Source organism: Saccostrea cucullata, unplaced genomic scaffold, assembly GCF_032062105.1.
Source record: "Saccostrea cucullata isolate Sc308-1 unplaced genomic scaffold, CSIRO_AGI_Scuc_v1 ctg2674, whole genome shotgun sequence".
Taxonomy (NCBI): domain Eukaryota; kingdom Metazoa; phylum Mollusca; class Bivalvia; order Ostreida; family Ostreidae; genus Saccostrea; species Saccostrea cuccullata.
The window spans coordinates 18,746-44,060 of NW_026918258.1; the positions used below are offsets into that span (position 1 = coordinate 18,746).

The following is a 25,315-nucleotide window of genomic DNA, read 5'->3' on the forward strand; positions in this document are numbered from 1 at the left end:
TGTCTTTTCACTAGCAGTACAGCACGGTGAAACTCGAAACAAACGGACCTGTACAATGAAGTGGGGTAAACTTCAATCTTTATCATTGTTAATCATTTGTAGGCAAATATGAGCATGGGATTAGTAGATAATAAATGTACATAATGCATGTATTAAGCATGTAAATGCTTGGGAAAATGCATCAAGTCTTTCCGAGAGCGATTTAAAAAACTAGCCTTTTCGAAAAGCACATGTAGTATTTTATGTAGTAACCCATAAATGCATTAAATGCAACTCATTGAGCTGATTGGTATATTTGTCAGTCATATTGGTTCCTCACTGATCAGACGTCACAAAAATATTTTCCTCGACCTGATTATTCTCGCGATGCTTTTCCCGCGCACATGCGCAGATCCAGGATAAACGGTCAGTCCTTTATAAATATGCACGAGGATATCGTGTTCTTTTCCGGACCAGTACTTTGTTAATACCGAATAATATTTCGTCGAATTTTCAAGAATGCTTCATTTTTGATAGCTTATCATAATTCAGAAATTTTTGTTCGGTTTCAGCTGTGCAAAAATACTGCTTAACAAGGCACACATATCTTTAAGCTTACAGCTTAAGTGTTGTATTATTTGTCTATTTTGAGGCAAAGTCTGTCAAATAATGTGTGAAGAATACATGTATACTTATATAAAGCTGCTACAATAAGTAAAACATATTTGAAAAATAAGCCAACTTTACACATATGTGATTTTGAATGTTTGATATGAGGAATATCATTTAAAATTGATCACATTAAAGCAAACACGTTCTTTCATGTAGTACTAAGTACTTTGCATTTCTTATTATTATTTTCACACTGCATGTGAAAAAAATATCACTTATATTCAATGGACGAAATATATTGCAAGAATTTCACTGTTGAAAATGATGTATGTATTGTCTTAATTCATGAAAACAAGAAATGCTTTGTTAAAAGAGGATTTAGTGTAGTTGTAAGTTTTGTCAAAACTCAGCATTTTTTTTGTTAATATTTAGTAGAACTACGATTGTATAAAGATAAAAAAAAATATTTCGAGTTAATTTTCTGACGTAAAAACCTGGAAATCCATGGGCTTACAGGGCTTCGCTATAAATGGTTTATCGAGTCACTGAGATTTTTTTATATACATATAATAAAATAATTCCATGGTCATACATGTATAGTCAGGGAAATTTTGGCTATAAGTTATAAAACTGATTCCTGGACTAAATCCGTTATTTTGCGTAAACGGGGAAGAAGGGATGTTGGCAGGTATAACAAAGTAGTGGCGCTGTGGGGCCGAAATAAATCGTAAAGGGTAAATTTAAGATGCCGTTTCCTTATGTATATATAGTGAAGCAAAGAAATGTCTTTTGAACAAATCCACCTCATTCCTTAAAAAAAAAAAACGTATACCCTACCAACAGCGCATAGAAATAGATTATTTTTACACGTTTGGGAAATGATATAACATGTTTTTTTTTCTTTTTTATTTTCATTTGTTATTGCTCATTAAGGAATTTCTGGATTGAAAATTTTTGGGCTAAGGATAACCCTTTCCCACATTGAGAAATCCCTGAATCCGCGCCGGAATAAATAAATAAATAAACATGTCCAACCATCTTCAAAACTTAAATTTACAAATATGTCCCCATTTCTGTTCTTTGTGTATGAGGGACTGAGTAAAGGTCCCCAATTCTGTAAGCTTATGAGAAGTTGGGTCCCCTACATTTACACAGAGGTCCCCATATTGGCACTTCCGGGTCCCCATTTTCTAAATTTATGAATATATCATTCTAGCTCAAAGACTCAGTCTATTTACTTATTCCAGGATACTGACGGGGTAAAATAAGTTAAACAATACCAATTCTGCCACGAAATCGCTTAGTCCCCATTTTAAGATTTTTTGGCAGGGTCCCCAGATCGAAGTCCAAACACGTATGTGTGTGTGTGTGTGTGTGATTATGTATGTGTGTGTGTGTGTGTGTGAATTAATCCTCTGCGAAACAAAAGCAATGTCATCTGTATCAGGATCAGTGTCGAAAGCCATCTTGATTTGGCGACATGCTCTTTTACAAAGAGAATTTTTGCTTTGCTGTGCTCTTGTTGTCATTGCTTTATAACAGCAACACATACCTGTACATCAAACCTCCACTCCAGGTTGTGGTAGTGGGGTAGGTCCATGGACATCTCAGATAAAATGGTTCTAATTTCTCGGCGATTCTGGAGGTAGATCTCCAGAAGTGTCTGCCTGATGTCCTCCTCAAAGCCAAGTGTCATAATGGAGTCTTGGAAATCAATCTCATTCAGCTGTAATCAATAAAACATAAATTAGGATGACTATAAATCATGCACTGAAAATGCGGATCAATCCAGTAGACTACAAATATGACAAGTTATATTTAAAATTGTATGCTGTTATGTAGACTGAATTCTTGCAGAATGTAAAGCAATAATCTGATTTGATCCAGTAATGTTAACAATTCTTTAACAGCAAAGAAATATACCCTCCCTTCTTTGAAGGGGGGCATAGTACTGTAAATCACTTTTTATTTGAGATAACTTTATTTTCGCATAATTTCGCAAGACAGTGTGCTCGCGAAAATTTAATCCTGGCGTATAATAGCATTCATCAAGATTATAAATAGCAATAACCACAATTCGTGAAAATTTTGTCTCGCTAATCAAGAGTTAATGACTATCTCGCAAAAATAAGGTGTCACGAAAATTAAGTGATCTACAGTAATTAGAATGATCTCAGATCACACAGACCATCAGCTTAGAGCTTTCTGTCAATAAGTACATAAGTCCTTCCACTCCATGCTGTACAGTGTCTGCATCAACGTTCAGCTTCTCTGAAAAACAATTAATCAGTGTTAATTTACCGAATTCATAAAAATATTACTGATTTTATGTCTGCAAAATCTTGATTTAGTAAAAGAAATTAAACCAAATTTTGAATTCCATGTTTCCAAGTCTTGGAAAAGAAAATGTAATAAGGCCTAGAAAAAAAATATGTTTGTTTCCGCTTTCCCGACCGACCCTAATTTATAGTGCCGACCCTAAATATTTTTTTATTGCTTTTGTCCCATGATGTGCAAGATTTCATCCAGGGAATTATAGTCTCCAACTTTGCAAGCTTTTCAAGACCAAAAGAATTTTGGGTCACCTTTCTATTATCAGTTTAAGTCACAGAAATGCTTAAAAACACCATTTCTTTTGTCATTAATGTTAATTCTATACATGTTTTGATTTTTTGATTAAAGAAGCAGAAAAAATTTTTTTTTCCAAAAAAAAAAATTTGCCTACCTACCGACCCTATATTTTTTCAGCCTGAAAGCGGAAACAAACATATTTTTTTTCTAGGCCTAAAGAATGTGAATGTATACATTTTCACTGCAATGTAACATTACTCAAAAGACTTTATTGCATTTTAAAAAGTAATCTTTTCAATTTTTATTGATTCTTCTTGACAACTGATCTTACGTGCAGCTCCTTGGAAAATCTTTGGATTCGTCCCTTTTCTGATGAATTCCATACTGATTCTGCAGAATTCCTTAACCACTAAAAATTACAAGTTATTCTTTTATGATTATAAATAGCAATAATATAAATATTGAACAATAAATCTAATTCTTGTGTATTTATTCAAAAGTGCAGTAAAATGTACAAATTTTAAGTTAAGATTCTGTTGGAATCCCGACCCATCCCATCACATTTTCTTCTTTCCTGTGACAATAACAAAGTGGGATTCAAAGGTTAAGGGACAGTTGAGAACAGTTGAAAGGTTCATGAAATAAGACAAGAGCATGGTCAAATTTATTTAACTTAAGAACAAGAGGCCCATGGGCCACATTGCTCGCCTGAGGAGCTTTGACCATTCTGTTCTTTACTAGATTTCCCCCTTGTAATAAATATTGTGACCCCCTACCCCCATATAATGATCACAATTTAGACAATTTGAAATCTACACTACCCCAGGTAGAAAGGTTCATGTTAAAAGAGATATTGTTAAAGTTTAACGATAGAATAGTTAATTTTATGTAGCAAAAGAAACATGGGCGATAACTCGTACTCACTATAACTCAGTGCATTTACTACAAACAATCTAGAGAGTTCCGAACGTAAACATGGCAGGTAAATTTGAAGCGAGAGCAAAACGTTGAGAAAATTAATTGGATTTTCGTCTTTAGATGGATTATTTTCTGGGATAAAAGGCATAAGCAATCTTAAAAAGGTTTGTTTTGATTAATTTGGTAGTTATTTCCAGTGCAATTCCTTTTATATTCTTCAAAATCGTTTCGGAGCAGATCCGCTAAGATTTGCTACATTGCAAGTATATGGGACGTATTCTAACTGTGGTGAGGGCTTGTACCAAGACACAGTTAGATCAATCTAGCTATACCCCTGGATGCTTCCACATAAGTTTCAGCTTTACTGGCCCAGTGGTTCTTGAGAAAAAGATTTTCAAAGAATTTTCCTATATATTTCTATGTAAAACTTTGATTCCCCATTGTGGCCCCGCCCTACCCCCGAGGGTCATGATTTGAACAATTTAGAATCTACACTACCCTAAGATGCTTCCACATATGTTTCAGCTTTACTGAGACAGTGGTTCTTGAGAAGAACATTTTCAAAGATTTTTCCTATATATTTCTATGTAAAACTTTGATTCCCCATTGACACACCCCCGGGGGTCATGATTTGAACAATTTAGAATCTACACTACCCCAGGATAAGTTTACATAAGTTTCAGCTTTTCTGGCCCTGTGGTTCTTGAGAAGAAGATTTTCAAAGAATTTTCCTATACATTTCTATGTAGCTGCAGATCTGTAGCTCTCCGAAAAAAAAAAAAATTGATAGACCGGAGAGCTACAGTGCCATCCATTGAAAAAACTGTATATTTATTGCGCACAAAAAAGTGTGCTCGGTTATCGATTCATTTCTCCATGCTTTTAAAACTGTAATCTCAAAAAATTACTAACCATGTGTTCCTAACATATTCTTTCACTGTTTCCACAATCAAACATTCCTCATAATTGCTGTGAATAGTCCTCCTGACCTTGATATTGTAATCATCGAACATTTCGCTTATTTATACTGCCATTTTGGTTTCAAAGATAATTCGGTCCAATATGCTTCGTTCGGATGTCAACTACGAGAGTACTTGATAGAAGATAAAGGAATTTTATTTTTATTATTAAATCTTTCCTTATTTGAATTTAGGTAAGAATTCGGTAGAATTAATTAGGAACCGAGGGCACTTTTTTGTGCGCAATAAATATACAGTTTTTTCAATGGATGGTACTGTAGCTCTCCGGTCTATCAATATATTTTTTTCGGAGAGCTACAGATCTGCAGCTAATTTCTATGTAAAACTTTGATTCCCCATTGTGGCCCCGCCCTACCCCCGGGGGTCATGATTTGAACAATTTAGAATTTACTGTACCCCAGGATGCTTCCACATAAGTTTCAGCTTTTCTGGCCCTGTGGTTCTTGAGAAGAAGATTTTTTAATGACCCCACCCTATTTTTGTCTTTTCTTGATTATCTCCCCTTGTGAAGGGACTTGGCCCTTCATTTTAACAATTTAAATTCTCCTTCACCCAAGGATGCTTGATACCAAGTTTGTTCAAAATTGGCCCAGTGGTTCTTGAGAAAAAGTCGAAAATGTGAAAAGTTTACAGATGGACAGAAGGATGGACGACGGACAAAATGTGATCAGAAAAGCTCACTTGAGCCTTTGGCTCAGGTAAGCTAAAAAGGGTATCCCTTCTAAATTTTTATCAGAGTGCAACCTGGACAAATCGAGTGCATGAGAACTACAGTTCTTCCATCAAGTGATTGTACCTGTACAGTGGCCGTGAGTGTGTTGTATGTTATATGAATGACAGGCGGACATTCACGCCAACAGCCTGGACAGGCATATAGAGCATATAGCCCACATATATAGCCTACATGCTCTATTAAAAGAATATGGGCCAATGATGAAGGCCTACATTTTCTGTTCATGCCGAATCAACGGAAAATAAAGAAATGTGTAACTTTTATTAACGATGAATGCTTACCATCTGGACTGACTTTTGCAAGAAACGACAAGTGTTCCTTGTGCTGGTCTTCGAACATCAACAACATTTTTGCAACTTTCACTTTGTCATATGACACGCCCCCTTTGTGATTGTCGTAAACGCCGGAAATGCTCCACTTTCTGTTTGTCAACGGAGTGTTTACAAAAAAAGAGGGAATTATTTAAACTTCTTGCATCTTTTTATCTGTAATTAGTGAATGGTATGTATATCTTTTTCTGTAAAAACTATTTTATTTAGTTTATTGACAATGCATTCAAGCTTGAAAATTCCGTACATATTTGTAAACAGCATGAACTGTCATGAAGGCATACCATAACCAACAGGTAGAAACATGTTTAAAAGTATCATTTTTTCATCTTTTTAAAAAAAAAAAAAATTTTTTGCATCTTTCCAAAAATTGGAATATATGAGCATGATAAGGCAAAGTAAGTTAAAGTATATTATATTTTGACTTTTCTGCAACTTTAGGAAATTATTATAATTTGTTTAACGTTATATCTATAAACAGGTCTGGTACAATCACTAGATTTAGCTACGTAGCTTGATTTACCTACATAGCTTTATTTACCTACCTGAGGTAACACACCAACTCAATTTATTTCTATAAAAAGCATTTTTCTCAGGGTGTGCAGAAAATATCCTTTTGATGCAGTTATCATTTTCAACTTTGAACTCATCTGAAAACAACTCAGGAAAAAATCATTCTTGAAGAAATGTCTTTTGTGCGCAATTGCAATCAAAGTTCTGAAAGTTTTGGGGCTATGTATGACAGTTAGAACAGTTACTCCTTGAATTAAATGACAAAGAAGTCCAGTTCCGGTTAACATGATAATAGGTCAGTAATCATTCAGCATAATGTGAAGTAATCATACTCAGTCATGCCTCACCGCAAGCATGAGAGAGAAGACAGTAATCAAACAATGGAATTACATGTTTTGCTCTAAATTGTCCAAACGCAGCAATGTTTAAACTATCTCTGCTTTGGATTGTTTTTATAAGCCTCCCTAGTATGAATATCAATAGTCTCTTAATTGCGATTTTTTGTCTCTTTTAAATAAAAAATAAAATTTTGAAAAGTTACATTGAAATAGCTAGATAAAGCTACCTGAGGTAGGTAAATAAAGCTACGTAGGTAATTCTACCTACGTAGCTAAATCTAGTGATTGTACTGGACCTGATAAAAATAAGCATCTTTGGAACTAGGGATAAAACATTTAATTGCTACTCAATACTCAGTTTTGAAGCATATTGCTAGATATACTTCGATTTCTACCCGAAATGCATGTACCTGTTTTAAATTCAGAGATCAGGATTTAGCCTGGTAAGGCCTAAAAAAAAATTATGTTTGTTTCCTGTAACCCGACCGACCCATTCAAATTATCCCCGGGTGGATTTTTTTTTTCTGACAAATGGCAAAACTTCGTTTGATCAATCAGCTGATTCCATTTATTAAATTAAAAAAAAATAGCTTGTAGCTTAATTTGAGACATAAATTATGTCAACTTAGTGTAAATTTACCTTAAATATAAAGAGTAATCATTATTGTAACAACAGTTTCCCCCTACAACTTTCTGAAGTTCGTTTTCTGCCGCTAGGCGGCCATTTTGGATGCCATGTTGGGTGTCCACTGTAAATATAACACCTGGTATTTTCAGTCTGGGTATGTTTTACCATTCATAAGCAAAAAAAAAAAAAAAAAATTCCGACCTAATTGTTGATTTTTTGGGAATGTTACAGAAACAAAATTTTTTTTAAGCCTAACAGGTGAAATGTAAAATAATAATACATTTAATGCTTAGTGGTTTTGCCCCGATTCTGAGCTTTTTTCAATTCTAATTTCTATTACCTTTTGTGCCATGCCCCCCCCCCCCCCCCAAAAAAAGTAGAAAACATGCCAAATACAAACATTTCGTAGTTTTTTCACCATTGGCTGGATGGCTCTTAGTTGAATAAGCAGTTAGTTAAATTTTATTCATTTAGCCTTGATTCACATTCTCTTTTGAGTTTTCTGTATCAACATTTTTTACTTCATGTTTACAATGTCTGTTAGATTATCAGACCGTACGGTACTTATACATGTATTAAAGTAAGTCAGGAAAGATGTTTTTCTCAGATTTTGAAGGTTCTTATAATTTAATTTGTAAATTATATATGGCTTAATTTGCTTGGAAATATTTGTAACAATAATGTAAAGACTTGTTCATTTTCACCTCTGAAATCAAGTGCAGTCCCTATATACAAAAAGATTTTTTTCTTTAAACCTTGTAAACCAATTAAATTGTGTTTTAATTGCATTGTGCATTCAATCTTCAATTTAATTTGTAAAAGAAGTTAGGCATTTAATTCACTTGGCCAGACGTTTATTTCTCTCTCTCCCCGGAACACAAAGGTCTTTTTTATTTAGCAAAGGTATTCTTTAAACATTGTAGCATGTTAGACATTCGAAGGTAGAACTCTAAGTCAAGATCTTTGTGTATAACAATCTGTCAATTTTCTTGTTGACATTGAGAAGTGGGAACCGTAAATCTCTTTGATTGGATTACTGTTTGAAAACTGCTTCTCTAAAACTGTCGTAAAATCTTATCAATGTCAATTGTCAAGTAAGTGTGGAATCTACAATGTTTGCGCCTTATGAATTATCGATGTTCTCACTTCATATAGGTACATAGATAAGCAAGATATTGACTAGCGGATACTTCAAGATAAGGTATGAGAACTACTTTAACATGTTTAAGATAGGGTGCATGTTTGAATTTTTCAACTGGATGATTTCGATCTAGCCATTAGTAGTTGTACCTTGTCATAACCCTGGAATAATTAAAACTAAAGCTGTTTACTTTCTAAGGTATCAATTGCCGTATACAATATATGTTATATATCACCTTTTAATTAAAATATCTGTGCAAATGGAAAACTGAAAGATTGTTGAATTTCTATTTAGGCTCCTCTTTGAGTATTAAGAATTGCAAATAATTATGCTAAAATGTTTTAGCATGAATTTATCTAAATGCACAGCAGCTATGAACACCTAAAATTTAAGCTAATTTTTACAGTGGATTGTATGAATAACATTGTATACAGTTTTTCAATACAATAATTTTTCATTGTTTTCAAGGTGTGGAGAAACCCAAAAATTTATGACCACTGTGAAAAGTAAAATTTCACATGCATTTCTACTATACATACATTTTCCAACCATGAAATCAAATCCCCACAGACCAATATTTTTTCTTCAAACCTCAAAAATTTGACCCCCTGAAAATATGTGATATTACAGTAGTTTGTGTGAATATGGGGTGGGGGTAATATACAATTACATGTACTCATATTTACCTACTTTTACAGAGTACAGGGAGTTGGTGAAGAACCTGCTGGTGGCATCTGACCCTCCCAATGACACAAGGATGGACAGAATCTCAAATCTGTGGGTGGATCTACAGAGAGATCAGAGGTGGGCCTCCTTCATCTTAACTTTTCACTCATTTGAGGACAATCCTAACAAAAAAAAATTCACATGAGGCAGAAAGTAAATTTCAATGTTTGTTGTGTAGATGAACTGAAATAATTTAAAAATATGGTATTTAATCAGTTTACAGTACTGATTTCTGTGAATTTTGAACTGAAACAAACATATTTTTTTTCTAGGCCTTAATTTGTAGGTGAACTGAAATAATAATTTCAACTAGAATCAAATTGAACTCAATAATTTTCATTGATTTAATTATGAATGGCAAATGCAAAAAGATAAAATTGCGTGGACATTTTGATATTACATGTACTGCATTTGTTTATATTGTTTCTTTCTTGTGGATGTTTGTTTGTAGTGCATGAAATATTTTTACCAAACTTGATAACTTGTATTACCCGGGTAGTTAACAGTTCCTTTGCATTCAGTCAAGATATTGCTGGTAGACATACCGGGTATTAAGATGATTAAGCTTATTCGTTAATCGGTCCAGTAATTAATCTACTTACTCTGCAGTAATACATCTGATATTGACACATACTGTAATGAGAATTAATTAAGAACATCATGACATTTCAAGCCTCGTTTAAGATTTTGAAATCAATTGTTCCTAATTTTTCGTTAACGGGGTTAGTAGGTGGACGTGTATTATATGGCATAATCCAAACGTGTTAAATTTGTAGCATATAATATTAATACACAGAGAAATCTTTTGTAGCTTAATTTCCTCCGAGATGTAATTTTTTCGTAAAATGACTGAGAAAGACGAGTGAGTAATCAAAAAGATTGGTGTGATATTGCTAAAAAACACAAACATACACAAAATTTTTCTTAGCACATAACCTTGTGTGTTGAGGTCAAGGGCAATTTAAAAGTGCAGATTCATTTAGCCCATAGGAAGCACCTACAATGCTGTCTGCTGTATGAATGCTTTGCACAATTTGTGAAAAGAAAAAAAATGCTAAAACAATGGCTAAGATGAGCTATTTTGAGGGTTAGAATTATTTTGGTGTGCACATGATTTTTCAAGTCACGCTTGTAAATGTCACAGTTTTAGAGAGAAAGATTGAGAGAGAGAGAGAGCACTTTAGCACTTCACTATTGTTTTAAAGGTAAGAAGTGTGCTATCCCTGCTAGGCTAGCATATATATCATGTTTGTTAGAACAATTTCTGAAATCATAAATTGAGGTTTTTATAGGTAGACAAGCTAGTGCGCCTTTGGTATTTTTATAGTTCGATCTCCATATCTCTCTTAGTGTACCCATTTTTACCTTGTCTTTTTTTAAACATTAAAACAAAACTGTTTGATCATTGTTTGATCTTCGGTCATTAAACACTGAATTTTAATGACTATTGATTCACTCTTGCTGATTTCTATCTACAAGAAAAATCAATTGTCATCTAACATTTCAAACGGGCTCAATTCTTTGGAAGACAAAATTGGATTTGTCTTAGTGTGCTTTTAAAAGAGGATCTTTGATAGGACACAGAATTATGGATTTTTTTTAAGATCTGACTTGACATGTCTTAGCTGTAGAAACTGTCAGAGTTGGTGATTTTTATCTCTTGTCAACGGAGTATGGAAGAACTGTTTAAATACGCAATGAATAAAAGGTGAGGTGTTCTAAATTATCAGTTGTAGCTATAGTTCTCCTGAATTTTAATGAATCAATCAATTCATACGAGCCGTTTAATTAGCTCCCAGGTATTTGTGGGTAGATCGCTTAGCCTGGAAATCAGACTGAAGCCGCAGGGTGTCGGTATGATCCTATGTGTGTGTATTGGGATATGTGAATTTGAGGGTGTATAAATGTACACTTACAAAAGTTGTACTGAGTGGTACCCAGGGGGTGCCTGTGTCTATTTCACTGAAGCAGAGTAAGTGAATACTAAGATCAATATACCTGATTAATTGATTGATCTGTGATTGATTTAGTATAGCTAAAGTATTAATTTTGTCATTTTCAATTTGACGATATAGAATGTCTTATTAAGCAGCTAGTACATCCTAGAAGGTATTGAAAGTTCAACATAAAACTGACACTTTTAAATATTGGTACTGGTAAACCTTTAAAAGGAAAAAAATCGCATTTAACTTGTTAAAATATGTAATGACAATATTGGTTTTACTTATTGTGAACAATGAATGAAAATCTAGGTTGGTCTGGAAACTTATATTGAATTTTTCATGGCCACAGTAAATCACTGCAAAAATAAAGCAAGATTTTTAAGGAGCTGATAGGGAAGCCACTGTAGAATTAACTTGACTAACGCGAGAGAGGACCGACATTGTAGGTTACCAAAGGGAGTGTTAACGGCAAGCTGCGAGGCGGAGCTTCAGGAATTGATGAAACAGATTGACATCATGATGGCCACGAAGAAGAAGGACTGGGAACACCAGATTACGAGCCTTCAGAGTAAAATGGAGATCAAGGACAAGGAGAATCTGCTACAGAAGTCTACTATTGAACAGAAGCATAAAGAGGTAGGGATATCTACATAGGGCACCTGATTAACACAGGCTGGGATGATTTTTTTAAGAGATCAGTTTCTAAATAACTTTGCTTAAAACTTTTCTAAATATTTAAAATGCATTGTGCAAATTAAGGTCAAAGAAAATTGGTTTTATTTGTTATGGGAACCATTACAGAAGTTTCCCAAATAATCCCCAATGCCCTTTTGGTATGTTATTACCTGTAAACTTCATAAAATTAGGCAATCAAATGCTCGTATGTATGCGTGTGCATGATGGCCATGTACATGTTAAGTCCAATTAAAATTCTTGTCCTACTGAGTTTGAGCCAGTCTTAATTTAAAACTTCCTACTGAAATACTGTATACGGGGTTATTTTCGCCCCGTCTTATTTTCGCCCTTTCACTCTTGCAAACAATTTTGCCCCGTTTTAAATTCGCCCAGTCCTAGTTTTGTTAAAGAAATCATACTGTTTTCTTTGAATTCGCCCCGTATTTAATTAGAATTTAAATTTTCATTAATTATTTTTTTGCATTCAGTCATATTAATAAATTGGGAAACCAGTATACAGTAACTTTTAATTCAATTATTCATAAATTGGAAAAATCAGAATGATTTATGTCCTGATATTAGCCTGAGAAATGTCTTGAAATGTATTAAAAGTAACACTTGTTTAGGAAAATCTGTGTTTACTTGTCTGCATGTACAAAGATGTCTCTATTTTTGGGCACAAGGAAACAAAGAGGGAGAGGGTCGTTGTCCATATAACATGTGCTTTTGACATCATAATATTGTATTTGAATGTCATTTAACAGAAAATTATAGCCTTTCTTATAAATGATTATTCTGTAAATATGAAAATATTGCATGGGGAAATTTTTTGCAAATTTTGCAATGTACATGTTAGGTTTTGCAAAATCTTTCACCACCAGAAGTTTCATAGAAAGCTACCTTACAATACAAAAATAAAAGTAATTTTTAACTTTCAATTGGCAAAAATACCCTTGCAAACACTTGCATAAAAATTGCAAAATTTTACTTTGTTAATTTATCCTCTTTTATAGTATTAAGTGAGCAAATGGACTTAATAATTATTACAAATGACTTGAATGATGCTAGTTTAAATATTTGAAACATTTTTTTTATTAATAATTTCGAACTTGTGCAGATTTGCCATTTGACAAAATTGTCAGCAGGTTTTAAATATTTGAAGGACTTTGTTGGAAGAGTTCCACATTTAAAGTTCTTTTGTGTAAATCTTCGTAATCTTGCTGACAAATAAGTCTCTTGCCCATTGCAATTTAGTTCAGAAATACAGAGCCGGGGTTTAATCCATGCTTGACACATCTATAGTTGTTTATCTGATAAGCTTCTGGTCAAATGATTATTGATGAATATTTCAGATCATTCCTTTTCCTTTGGTGAGAATTGACTGGGTTTTTGAAAAAAATAATCTTTTGAGAATTTTTGTGCTCATTAAGGGACATGTCATTTGTGAAACACTATAGATTACATTGTATGTGTCCCATGTTTTAATTCTTACCAGCTTAATGAGTAACGGAATGGGTTGATACCTAATTATGTATGGACTATGTATATTCTATCCCAGGGTAGCTCGGCCCTCTAAATAGTTCTCGATGTCCAAAAAGTCATCTTAAGTCAGATCTGTCCTAGAAGTGCCCCCTCTCCCTTTTCCCTTTAATCAGTTTCATTGTCAGTTCAGCTAAGCAGATTTCTAGTTGTTATCCCCCCCAACTTGAAAATTAGTGGAATTCAGTGTTAGGGTTGTCCCCACCCGTACATCCTTTAAATCCCACTTATTCCCTCTTACATGTATCTGCATCTCCACAGAATGAAATTTAATGAATCTTTCTTAGAATCTTTTACATAGTGCCATTGAACACCTATTTTACTTTTTGTTTGTACTGATATTGTGAATTTCGATCCTTTTAGCAAAGCATGGGGAATTTGCCATTATACTCACATGGGAGCAAGGGGTATCATTTTTTTTAGCCTGCTTCTCACATTTAATAATTACCTCTTCTTTCAATTAGATTTAAATTAAAATTCAATTAAAATCCATTCTACAAGAAAATATCATTAAAAACTATAGGCCATTGAACCTCCTTGTACGGGAGCATAAAGAGACATCATGCAGGTTTAAAAATGACTTCACATGTTGACAACACTGTGTGCTTTGAAATCATTGTCAAATACAAAAAAAAATATTCTATCATCTCTTCTTTTTTGGCATAAAGTTAAAAAAAAAACATTACAATGATGATTATGTAATGCACATGTCTGCTTTATATATTGTAAATATATTCAACATGTTCGAATTAAATTAATTCTGATCGGGAATTAATTGACATCTTCACAAACTTGAATGCAGTCATTGGCTAATCGGTTTACAACGTCGGGGGCAAACAAAGCCAAAAAATCACAGAGTGGATTTAATTAGGGGAATTAAGTACAGACTGCACACGTGACCTTCATAAATAAAGGTCTCGCAAAGACTGAGAAAGGTATTTTGAATTTTCTTTTCCTATTTTTAAGAGGTTACTTTTTTTGACGACAATTTGATGTTTGAATTACCAGATTGGGTGGGTAGGAGGCTAAGGATGCAGGGAATTTTTTAGGATAGATTTGACTTACCTGTACATTTATTGCATGTTTATTGTCTTTTGAGAATGAAGTGCAACTTGGTACCTGTCTTTGAGCTTTCTTAACCTTTAACCAAACCAAAAAAAAATGTGTCTTTGTATTCAGGATAGAAAAAAACATTTGTTCCTTTCAGCTTTTTAAGGATGCACAAAAAAAAATGTATTTCCTGATGATCATAAAAACAAAAATAAAAACATGTTGTGTAATCTTATTTTACTTAAACTTAATTGAAATTTCTTCATTACCATTTAAATTAAGTTTAATTTTGTTTTGTTTTACAGATTGGTCATTTACGACTTCAGGTTGAGACAATGGAAAAATCTCACAGAGAATTGGTCACTTGTTATGAGCAGCAACTGACTAATCTCAAAAATGAGGTAGGGGTTTTATTTTAGTTTTGGTTTTCTTTTTACCTGCGGCCAATGCCTGTAAAATTTTAAAGTTTTAGTAATTCAGTTTTTTATGCCACCAGATTGAAGAAAAAAGGGGACATAATATTTCAACATATGTATATTCTCTCTCTGTGTTTGCAATTCTGGAACTTTACATTTTATGCAAGGTCAAGGTCATATAGAGAGATCAAAGGTCAAGTTTAAAATGCCATTTTCATGGAGACTGTGGTGAAACATCCAAATAAGAAATGCTGACTTTTTAATTTCTTACAAACTGAGTAAAATCCCCCCCAAAAAGCACCAAATAATCCAACTGTCAGGTGTGATGTGGAATTTATTGTTGCGCCCTAAACATGACTCACATGAAAGCTCTTCATTAATATTTCCTTTAGGTTCAGAAAGTAAAGAGAGATTATGAGAGACTGAGTAAGAAGCACGTGAAACAGATCAAAGACCATCAGCGAGATAAGGACAAAAGTCACACAGATTTACAGGACAGTAACAGTGAGATAGGACGACTCAACAACAAGATACTGGTAAGTACAGAGGCACTGAGATATGTCAAGTACAGAGACACCGAGTCATCTCAAGTCACACTGATTAACAGGACAGTTATAACGAGATAGGAAGACTTAGCAACAAGATACTGGTAAGTAGAGGCACTGAGATATCTCAAGTCACTCTGATTTACAGGACAGTAAAAGCAAGATAGATTCACTCATCAACAAGACACTAGTAAGTAGAGGCACTGAGATATCTCAAGTCACTCTGATTTACAGGACAGTAAAAGCAAGATAGATTCACTCATCAACAAGACACTAGTAAGTAGAGGCACTGAGATATCTCAAGTCACTCTGATTTACAGGACAGTAAAAGCAAGATAGATTCACTCATCAACAAGACACTAGTAAGTAGACGGTGCGTCGATTTACCCAAAAGGACCCAAAAGGACCCAAAAGAACCCAAAAGGACCCAAAAGGAACCCAAAAGGACCCAAAAGGAAATTAAGAACGACCCAAAAGGACTTGAAATAAAGAGATTAAATGGATATATAATGAATACTTTCATATTTTATTAAAACTAAAACTAGTTTTTTGAGGGTAAAGTGCGTGTTTGGGTTGAGGTGGGAGCCCCCCCCCCCCCCCCCCCCATCCTCCACCCTCACCCATCCCCGATACCATATGCCTAGAACATGTCATTAAATAAACTTATTTCTTTATTTATCAAATATCATATAATAAGATATAATAAAACAGAAGGAGAAATAGAATAATACAGTGCACTTTGTTAAATTCAGCTAAAAGAAATCAAAGCATATTTGACCAGATTTAATGATTGATGTGTTATAAAAGTCGTATGTTATTTCTTTAAGAAAAGTTGCAACAATATAAATGTATGTTTTTGCCAATTTTTAGGTAAATTTATAATATAATATTCATAATTTAATTCAAATTATAAATTTTCAATGTATTATAATATATTAATTCGAGTCCTTCTGATTTCCTTTTGGGTCCTTTTGGGTTCCTTTTGGGTCCTTTTGGGTTCCTGGGTCCTTTTGGGTCCTTTTTTCCTTTTGGGTCCTTTTGGGTAAATCGACGCACCCGTAAGTAGAGGCACTGAGATATCTCAAGTCACTCTGATTTACAGGACAGTAAAAGCAAGATAGATTCACTCATCAACAAGACACTAGTAAGTAGAGGCACTGAGATATCTCAAGTCACTCTGATTTACAGGACAGTAAAAGCAAGATAGATTCACTCATCAACAAGACACTAGTAAGTAGAGACACTGAGATATCTCAAGTCACTCTGATTTACAGGACTGTAATAGCGAGATAGGATGACTCAACAAGATACATGTAGTAATAAGTACAGAGGAACTGAGACAGCTCAAGTGACAATGATTTAATGGACAATGACACAGTGGGATAGGAGATCAACAATGTACTTACCCATGAAATAAGTCCAAATGTAAAATATAAGCATGGGAATCAACACACAATGAATTCAAGTTATTTTACGTCTTTTGCTTCCATGAAACTTGTAAAACAAGTCTGACCTTGTAATTGTCAACAAATCTTTTAAAGTTGTATGTTTTCTTTTCCTGTGAGAAGTGTAAATGGTATTAGGTAAAATGTATATTTAATCAATACCCACAAGTTTGAAAGAGTGAAAGTGAGAGTAGATAAGATTACAGTCACTGTTGTGATTTGAAGGAGAAAAAAATAACATGTTTAGACATTGACATTTCTTGCTCATTCTGAGTACATTTGAAGGTGAAGCTAACAGACTTTTACATTATTTGTAGTGTACACTTGAAGGTGAAGCTAACAGACTATGACATTTACATTTTATAGGAGTATAGACAAAAAGCCAAGGACTGGGAGTTACAGAGGAGGACGTTTCAGAAGCAGATTGAGGCTCTGGAGTCCCAGAGAAAAGCCCTGACAGAGAAATGTGAATTCATTCAGGTATGGCTGTGATCTCTCTATGTAATGACAGTCGGAGTGGATCATCTAGTCTTGTACTTACCTCAAATTTCAACTGCTTAGAATAGTCAGTTATTGCATGTACAATGTATCAATATGTGTACTGACTAATAAATTTCTAGACATTTGAATGCATTTATATGGAATATTTAGTGTAAATTGAATTGAACTTATCCAAGAAATATTGGAATAAAATTCCAACTTTGTAAAGTTCAACTACCATACTTTCTAAATATTAAAATGGAAAATTTTGAAGCTGCATCAACAATGTAGTGAGAAAAGTCTTGTCAAAAAAATCATTATTTCAATGTCCCAGCAAAAATGATGAAAATCATTTCACTTAATAATATAAACATGTATATGGCATGCACATTAATATGATTAATCTATAAGCACCTCATGTAATGCACGATTGAGAACTTAAGTTCACGGTCATAGAATTATCACTCACCCTTCATCTTCACAGAGCCAGTCCCAAACTTACCAATCTCAACTCGATCGCAGAAAACAGATGCTCGACTCGACCGAGTTGAGTCTCAAAAATCAGATAACTCAGTTAGAGGGGCAGTTAGAGCGGACTAACGATACACTAACATCACAGGTATATATATGTATATACTAGTCTACATCTACAGGTGTGCAGTGTCTTAATATTATCATCAAAGCACTTGATAATTAATATATATTTTCTCTTTTGTCATCTTTGGTTGTCTGTATTTACTCTGGTAGTAGATTTTGTACACAGAAAATGTATCTTGTGGGATTTTCGAGTAAAACTCTTTTTCTCATGAAATTCACAAGAGATGCACTTGGCTAGGTGTTTATAAATTTAGCTGTCAATTTTCCTCCTCTCTCATTTTAAAAAGAAAAAAAGTATTGAAACAACACAATATATGTGAAGTATTCAGTAGCTAGATTCTTCTTTAGGTATTGTCTGTCTTTTAATTTGTGAATGCTTTCTTTCCCACAGGAGACTAAGGTGGAGAAGTTGAAATCCTCCCTGGATGATGCCATGACAGCTCACAAAAAAGCCATGGACGACAACGAAAAACTTCTCAACGACCTCAAGAAGGCCAACGACACAATCAGAGTAAGTGACTATAGGTTGAATATACCAAGAATTAGGAAATACAGTATTTATTCTTTTATAAAATTAAGGCACTTTGACGCTGGTGATTTCATTGTTACTGGAATTTAGATCATTTTGAGAAACATTTTAAAATATTGCACAGAGACTTTTGGTAAAAACACTTTTTCTGTGTAGAAACGAAATATGAATTACACTAAAACACTCTTACTGCAAAGAAGCTTGCAATGAAATGATGCTCACAATGAACATGATTTTCATTCTCCTTAGCTTTAAAATATGTAAATTTTTTTAGCTTAATGGATATGATGAATTACGTTTATAACAAAGATAAATTGTCCATTCCTGGCATTTCATTATAAGCCTAGTTTACTGTATCATACATGGTACTTTTAATGTACTCTCTATAGAGCTATGAGGAGGAGAAAGCAGAGCTGGAGAGTGAGTTGAGGACAAAAGAGGACCTGTTGAGGGCATTAGATGAGGATAAAGGCCTCCACAGTGAGAGTATGACAAAGATGGAGCAAACGCTGGCAGAAAAAGACGAGATCATCAAGTGAGTTATCTCCCTCTGTATCTCTGTATAGAAAAGTAAAACACAGTTTGTGATTTAGATAGGTCTGCAAGTCTTTTAACTAAAGTATGTTGTAGATTCTTAATTCCTTGAAAACGTAGTTTCATGTAATAGCCAGACGTCAAATTGTGAGAACAAGAATTAATGAATGGATTGTTGATCTCATGGTTTTTACACGGTCTTCAGTGTCATGAAAATAAATTTTGGTTCATATGTGGCGCTTCTTTGAAGATTACATGGTACATGTATTTAGTTTCTCACATATATTTTGGAATTCTATTGCTAAAATTGAATATCGCTAAAAATTAATTGCGTTTTATTTGTAATAGCTTCTTTATTGAGCATTTTAAAATCAGTAATATTAAATCTTGCTAAAAATAAAATACCCCTTTTTAAGGACAAATCGCTAAATTTGCGTCTCGCTAAAATTTCCACTTATATGGTATATAAGCAGTTAAATCGACATTGTAGATGTAGTTAATGATATGATTTTTTAACAAATATTTTGCAGGTCTCTGAGTGATATAAGACAGAAGGAGGAGAGTGACCAGATTCGGTTGATGAGGGAATCCTTGGAGGACGCCAAAGACGAGGCCAGGTAAGGGGAAATAACTCTGGATAGCCACTGTAATGTACTGCTTATTGTTAGAGATTCAGATATGGGAATAGCCAAATAAGAATGGAAGCTTTATGTTAGAATAATTGAAAAACTGATTTACGATGATGTTCATTCGAAAATGATAATTTTTAAAGCGTATGGTGGTAAAGAAGCTAGGTAAAGGGCAATAACTCTTGATAGCCACTAGAATGTACTGCTTACTGACAAATGCTCAGACATGAGAATAGCCTAATAAGAATGGAAATTTTTGTTAGATTAAATGAAAAGCCTCTCTTTGAAGGCGATTGGTTGAAAATAATGATTGTGACCTGTAAGGTGTATTTGTTTGTTTGTAGGATGTGCAGAAAACATGAGAAGGAAATGAAGGAAGAGTTGTCTAGCTTACAGTCACATCTCCAGCGAGCTGTGGAGGACTGTGAGAGGCTGACCGATCAACTAGAACAAAAGGTCAGACAGGTCAACCGGGACTGAAAATTATTGATATTTGTGTTACATGTATTACAATGCCAGATAGATTTTATAGGTTTCAGTTTTGGATTTAAATATTGTGATAATGAGGTTTTGATATGTTGCAACCTGATCATTATTCTATATGCTACTTTCGTTCAGTTTTAATAAAAAAAAAAAAAGAGAAGAAAAATCACATAAAGATTAGAAATGTCAAGATTTGAAAATTATTCACATTTTTCAAAACTGCTAGATTGCTAAATTTTAGGCATTTTTTCATTTGTTTCACAGAAAACTGAGCTGACAAAGTTGGAAAATGGTGAAGTGAAGAGGCTGCGAGCAGAAGTCAGCAAATTAAGAGAGCTACAGCTCTCCCAGAAAGACGCCTACGAATCGGAGGTCCAAGGATTAAAGACAGAGATTACACGCCTGACCAAAGACCTGCATGATCGCACCAAAACAATGGCAAACTTAAGTGAAGAATCCAGCCATGTTGAGGCCCAGTTGAGGAATGAGGTCGAGGCTCTCGACAGAAGACAAGCGGAGCTACAGGTCTGTACAAAAAATCGTTCACTGTTCTGCTATTGCTCATTTGCAATCATGCACCCACACATTGTTTTCGTCACTAGCACTCAAGTTTTCATTTCCATAATTTTACAGATATCTTTTGTGGTTATTAGAGTAGAAAGAAATTTCAAAAAGTGTATTCATTAAAGTTACATTATATTAACACTTAATTTCAGATAATGATAGTCAAGATATTTATTAAATGCTTCTCGGTCTCAATGATTTAGTGATTAATTTTAAAGAAAGTATGGACAATTGCAATAAATTCTAAATTTTGATAATCTGCTGAATGCAAGTATAAACAGAAATTGTTACAGCTCTACTTTTACCAAGAAGAAGCACTACCTAGATTTTCATATTTTTATCAGCATTTTTCACAATTTTTCAATCACATTATCATCCCCCCTGTAACATGGCCTGCCACCCTGACACTAACTCTCTAACTTGTTGCTGTTTTTCACTGCTCCTAACTCTGTTTGTTGTTTGAACTCTGTTCCCCTTAACTAGGTTGCAAATGCACAGATTGAAGCACTCCGGCTAGAAAACCGCCACTTACGTCAGACCATTTTACAACAAGCCAAAAACGATTCCGATTTTGACAAGGTTCAGGATCACCTTACGGCCGTACAAAATGCTTACACCACAACCATCATGAAACTGGAGGTAAACTAAAGGGGAGAGGAAACGATATTATGATATAACATATTAGTATATAATGTGTTTGTTTTTTTTTTACTATTCGGTGTACAAAATAGTGGAAATTTCAGGGTCAGAGGTTAATATGTTTCACAATTAATGAATTATTAATTCATGGTTTTTAGAATGAAATATGTGTGAGATTAAATATTTAATTAAGTTTGGTTTGTTGTGTATTAATTCCCCATTTTATTTTTTCTTCATTTTTCACCTTTTACTTATTTTTCTTCTTTCATTTTCATACTTTCAGTGACTGTTTCCATTTTAGATTCAATCTGAAGATCTGAATTTTTAATGTAGAGAACATAATGCTATTCACTATACAGTATGTCATGAATCCTGAGTAGATTGCTTTGAAGAACTGCATGTATTAATAATCAAGATTCATAAATTACTGTTTGGATTGCTAGGAACTAGAATCGAAATTGAGAAAAAATAAAATAAATATATATATATGTGTTTTTATTTAAAAATTGTGTATTTTCTCCATAGTACATGTGTACTCAGTTGTACTTACTGATCTTCTTGTTTGTTTGTCGCAGCAAGAAAATCGTCAGTTGCGGGACGACCTGTCATGTTTGCGGGAGGAAATGAACGAGATGGAGGAGAAGTTTGAGGAACAGTTACGCCTAGCGCTGAGGGACTCGGAAATGTCAGCGCAGAGTATCAGGTCTAAAGATGATAGGTGAGTAATGATTTGCTCTGAGAGATTCAGAAATATTTGCACAAAGCATGAGGGACTCAGAAATATCCGTACAGAGCATCAGGTCTAAAGATGATAGGTGAATAATGATTGGCTCTCAGGGACCCAAATGTCTGCGCAGAGCATCAGGTTTAAAGGTGATAGGTGAGTTATGTCTTGTTCTGATAAATTTGGAAAAGTCCATCATCATCAGATCTAAAAGCAATATTTTGGCATTGGAACCATTACCAGAGATACATCTGTTTCCTCAAATGTCGCAAATATCAGAGCAAAATGTTTGAAATCTCATTTATAAATAATAAAAGATTTTTTTTTCTCACTGGTGCAAGAAATTTGTAAATTTATGATATAATTTTTCTTTGACAGAAGACTCCAGAGATTGGAGGAGGACTCCCAGAGGAAGTTACACGCGGTCCAGGAGAGATTGGACTCCACCGTACAGCGATACGAGGAGGAGATCAGCTACTTACGCAGTCAGAAGGCCCGCCTAGAGGAACAGCTCGACATGGAACGAAACAGTAACTACAGTACGTTAGGAATACTCGCTTGTATGTTGTACTGAAATTAACACTGTCATGATACTCAAATCGTCACAGCACTTGAAAAATAATTATATTTAAAAAATAGTGAAAGAGGGCATTTGAAATCATTTTAAATGTAGATTTGAGTTTATGGGCAAGTTCACTGCTTCAAGGGGACTAATTTCATAGGCAACTTGTATGTAAAAAAAAAATCAGGGAATCATATGGGGCTGTAAATTCATGGGTATAGGTGAACCACAAAATTCATGAATATTGACACCCCCACCACCTTCCTATCCTGAAAAATGATGATTCTAGCTGTATCATTTCATGCTATGAGAGTAAAACATGCATGAATGTAACCTCTATGTAACAATTATTCTGAGCATCTGTTTTCCACGTTCAGGTCAGCCAGTGAGCGGTATTGACCATTACGACGTAGAGTTAGGAGGGACTCGGGCTAATGGTGATGGGGAGGTTCACCATGAGGCAGATAACAGTTTTGAGACCGTCCTCAGCAGTCAGGCTATGTCCATCTCAGAGAGTGTCAACGACTATGCACTCAATGACGACTATGGCAATGTAGAGGTAAAAAAAAATATCTGTATATCAAAACAAATGAATTTCCTTTAAATACCTTAATGTGGGTCATTAAAAAATATTCTTCCTGAATTTATGCCTTCAAGAGTTTTGAATTGAGAATGTAATTGAATATCCATCCACAAATTTTGAACATTACATAAAAGATGATGATGGCATAATTTGCAAAATTAAAAAACAAAGCTTTGGCTAGACGAAAGTCATGCTTGAACTTAATGTAAAATAGAACTTTGTAATTGGCACTGTGTTTCCAAATTGTTGAAATAAATAATATATAAATTATCAGGATATAAAGCAAAATGAATATTTTAATTTTCTGAAACAAAACTTGTTTGAGACACAAATGAGTGGTACTCCATAGGTCAAATTCTGACTTGAAGTAAAATATTTTGTATTTTGTAGTCATTTGATGAAAAGCATTTCTTATTTTTTCAGGACTCGCATTCAAGGAATTCTGTCTCAGAGAGATTTTTAGCGGCAGAAAATCAAAGAGCAAGAGAACTCGAGAGACTAATTGACTCGCACATAGAACAGCTAAAAATAGGCACAGAGGCCACACTCCGCAAGTACAATGTCAAGAGGTGATGGGGAATTCGTCATTAGAGTACTGTGTTCTTGTGTTCAGTGATTAATGGATGAACAGGGTGATTCCACTCAGCCAAAGGGGGAATTTCTGTGATATCTTAGATGAAGTGCAATTTGGAAATTTAGCCTATTTATAGGACAGAGGACTTCTATGTCTCAGATGTTTTTGTCAGTTTATGTACCTGACATGGGGTATATGATCAAAGTCAGGAGTATTGGTGATTATGTGTGTATGCCTTGACTTTTGTTGTATAATATGGTGTACTTTATACCAGTGAATTGAACAGGTTTTGAATCTGAGAGAAACTTGAGATATTCTTAAAAATTGTAAAACTTCATGGATGCCACTTATACTCTGAACTGATTTATTTAGATGAGCCTGTGATATTTGAGTGAAATTTATATTTATCTATTTATTTCATTATCATCCTTTGTAATTTCTATTGTATATCATTGATACTGTAGATTCCTTATTTTTCGTGAGTACTTTTTATCGTGAATTGGCTCTTCAACAGCAAGTCGCTAGAATAAGAATTCGCAAATGGACGGTTGATCAAGAGTTTTAACATAGATTTCAGCACCATAAAAATAAAGGCGAGTAATTTTATTTCGCATGTGGTGTTTTTCGCAAAATTGCGCAATAATTAATTCCACGCGTATATTTAGGAATCTACAGTAGTTGACATGAAATAGACCAACTTGGTGTATGTGTAGAAATTCAGGTCATACAATGCATGAGAAATCAATCAATTTTCTGTTACACACACTACCGCACTCTGTTATTGTTTTTTGTTGATTTCTATTTGCACATGTTAAGTGAACACATTATGAATGCTTTAGAATTCTGTATTTCTCTTGTAAATTAAGTGAAAACAAAAATGTATTGGAATCTTCGATTGTCAGCAATGCACAAAACCTCATTGTAAGGATTGGAATTGTGAAAATCAAATTTTTGTAACCATTACAACCTTTCCTTACAAAATCTTTCATCATGTTTATACCTGCATTTGCACATGTAAATTCTAAATAAAAATTGTCATTTTAACCTGTCTGTCAGTGTTATTTTCTATTTTTAACTTATTAATATAATTATGTAGTATGAAAGAGAATAAAACTACAAAACATGCTCTTCAATATCAGTGCCAAAAAATGCAATTTGATTTTTTGTTAATGCAATATACAACATACTTATTTAAATAACAAGAGGCCCAGGGGCCACAGTGCTCACATGAGCACAAAGCACAAATCAGATCAGAACTGAGTTTACTGAGGGGGGGGGGGAGGGCTTGAATTATAACCCCCCAGGGGGTCATGATTTGAACAAATTAGAATCTACA

The 25,315-nt window shown here is 34.1% G+C and overlaps 2 protein-coding genes across 7 annotated transcripts; one reads left to right on the top strand and one right to left on the bottom strand.

Moving 5' to 3' along the window:
• Positions 1-2,101: 2,101 nt before the first annotated feature.
• LOC134260742 (COMM domain-containing protein 2-like) lies at positions 2,102-6,209 on the bottom strand. Its single transcript, XM_062743295.1, has 4 exons — positions 6,075-6,209; positions 3,494-3,571; positions 2,780-2,862; positions 2,102-2,317 (listed from the first exon to the last, which is right to left on the bottom strand). Exons 1-4 carry the CDS (start codon positions 6,139-6,141, stop codon positions 2,117-2,119), a joined length of 429 nt encoding a protein of 142 aa, XP_062599279.1. The 5' UTR covers positions 6,142-6,209; the 3' UTR covers positions 2,102-2,116.
• LOC134260701 (centrosomal protein of 63 kDa-like) lies at positions 6,165-24,999 on the top strand. 6 transcript variants are annotated; one of them, XM_062743262.1, is made up of 17 exons: positions 6,165-6,294; positions 9,441-9,546; positions 11,858-12,047; positions 14,981-15,076; positions 15,484-15,627; positions 17,448-17,561; positions 18,046-18,180; positions 18,550-18,669; positions 19,077-19,222; positions 19,752-19,838; positions 20,195-20,306; positions 20,598-20,858; positions 21,381-21,536; positions 22,112-22,254; positions 22,639-22,799; positions 23,200-23,381; positions 23,829-24,997. In XM_062743262.1, the coding sequence occupies exons 2-17, from the start codon at positions 9,500-9,502 to the stop codon at positions 23,976-23,978; spliced, it is 2,244 nt and encodes a 747-aa protein (XP_062599246.1). In that variant the 5' UTR covers positions 6,165-6,294; positions 9,441-9,499; the 3' UTR covers positions 23,979-24,997. The 6 variants fall into 6 exon arrangements, with proteins under 6 accessions (XP_062599246.1, XP_062599253.1, XP_062599238.1 ...); XM_062743269.1 differs by lacking the exon at positions 6,165-6,294 and adding an exon at positions 6,397-6,418; XM_062743254.1 differs by lacking the exon at positions 6,165-6,294 and adding an exon at positions 8,603-8,695.
• The last annotated feature ends 316 nt before the right edge of the window (positions 25,000-25,315 follow it).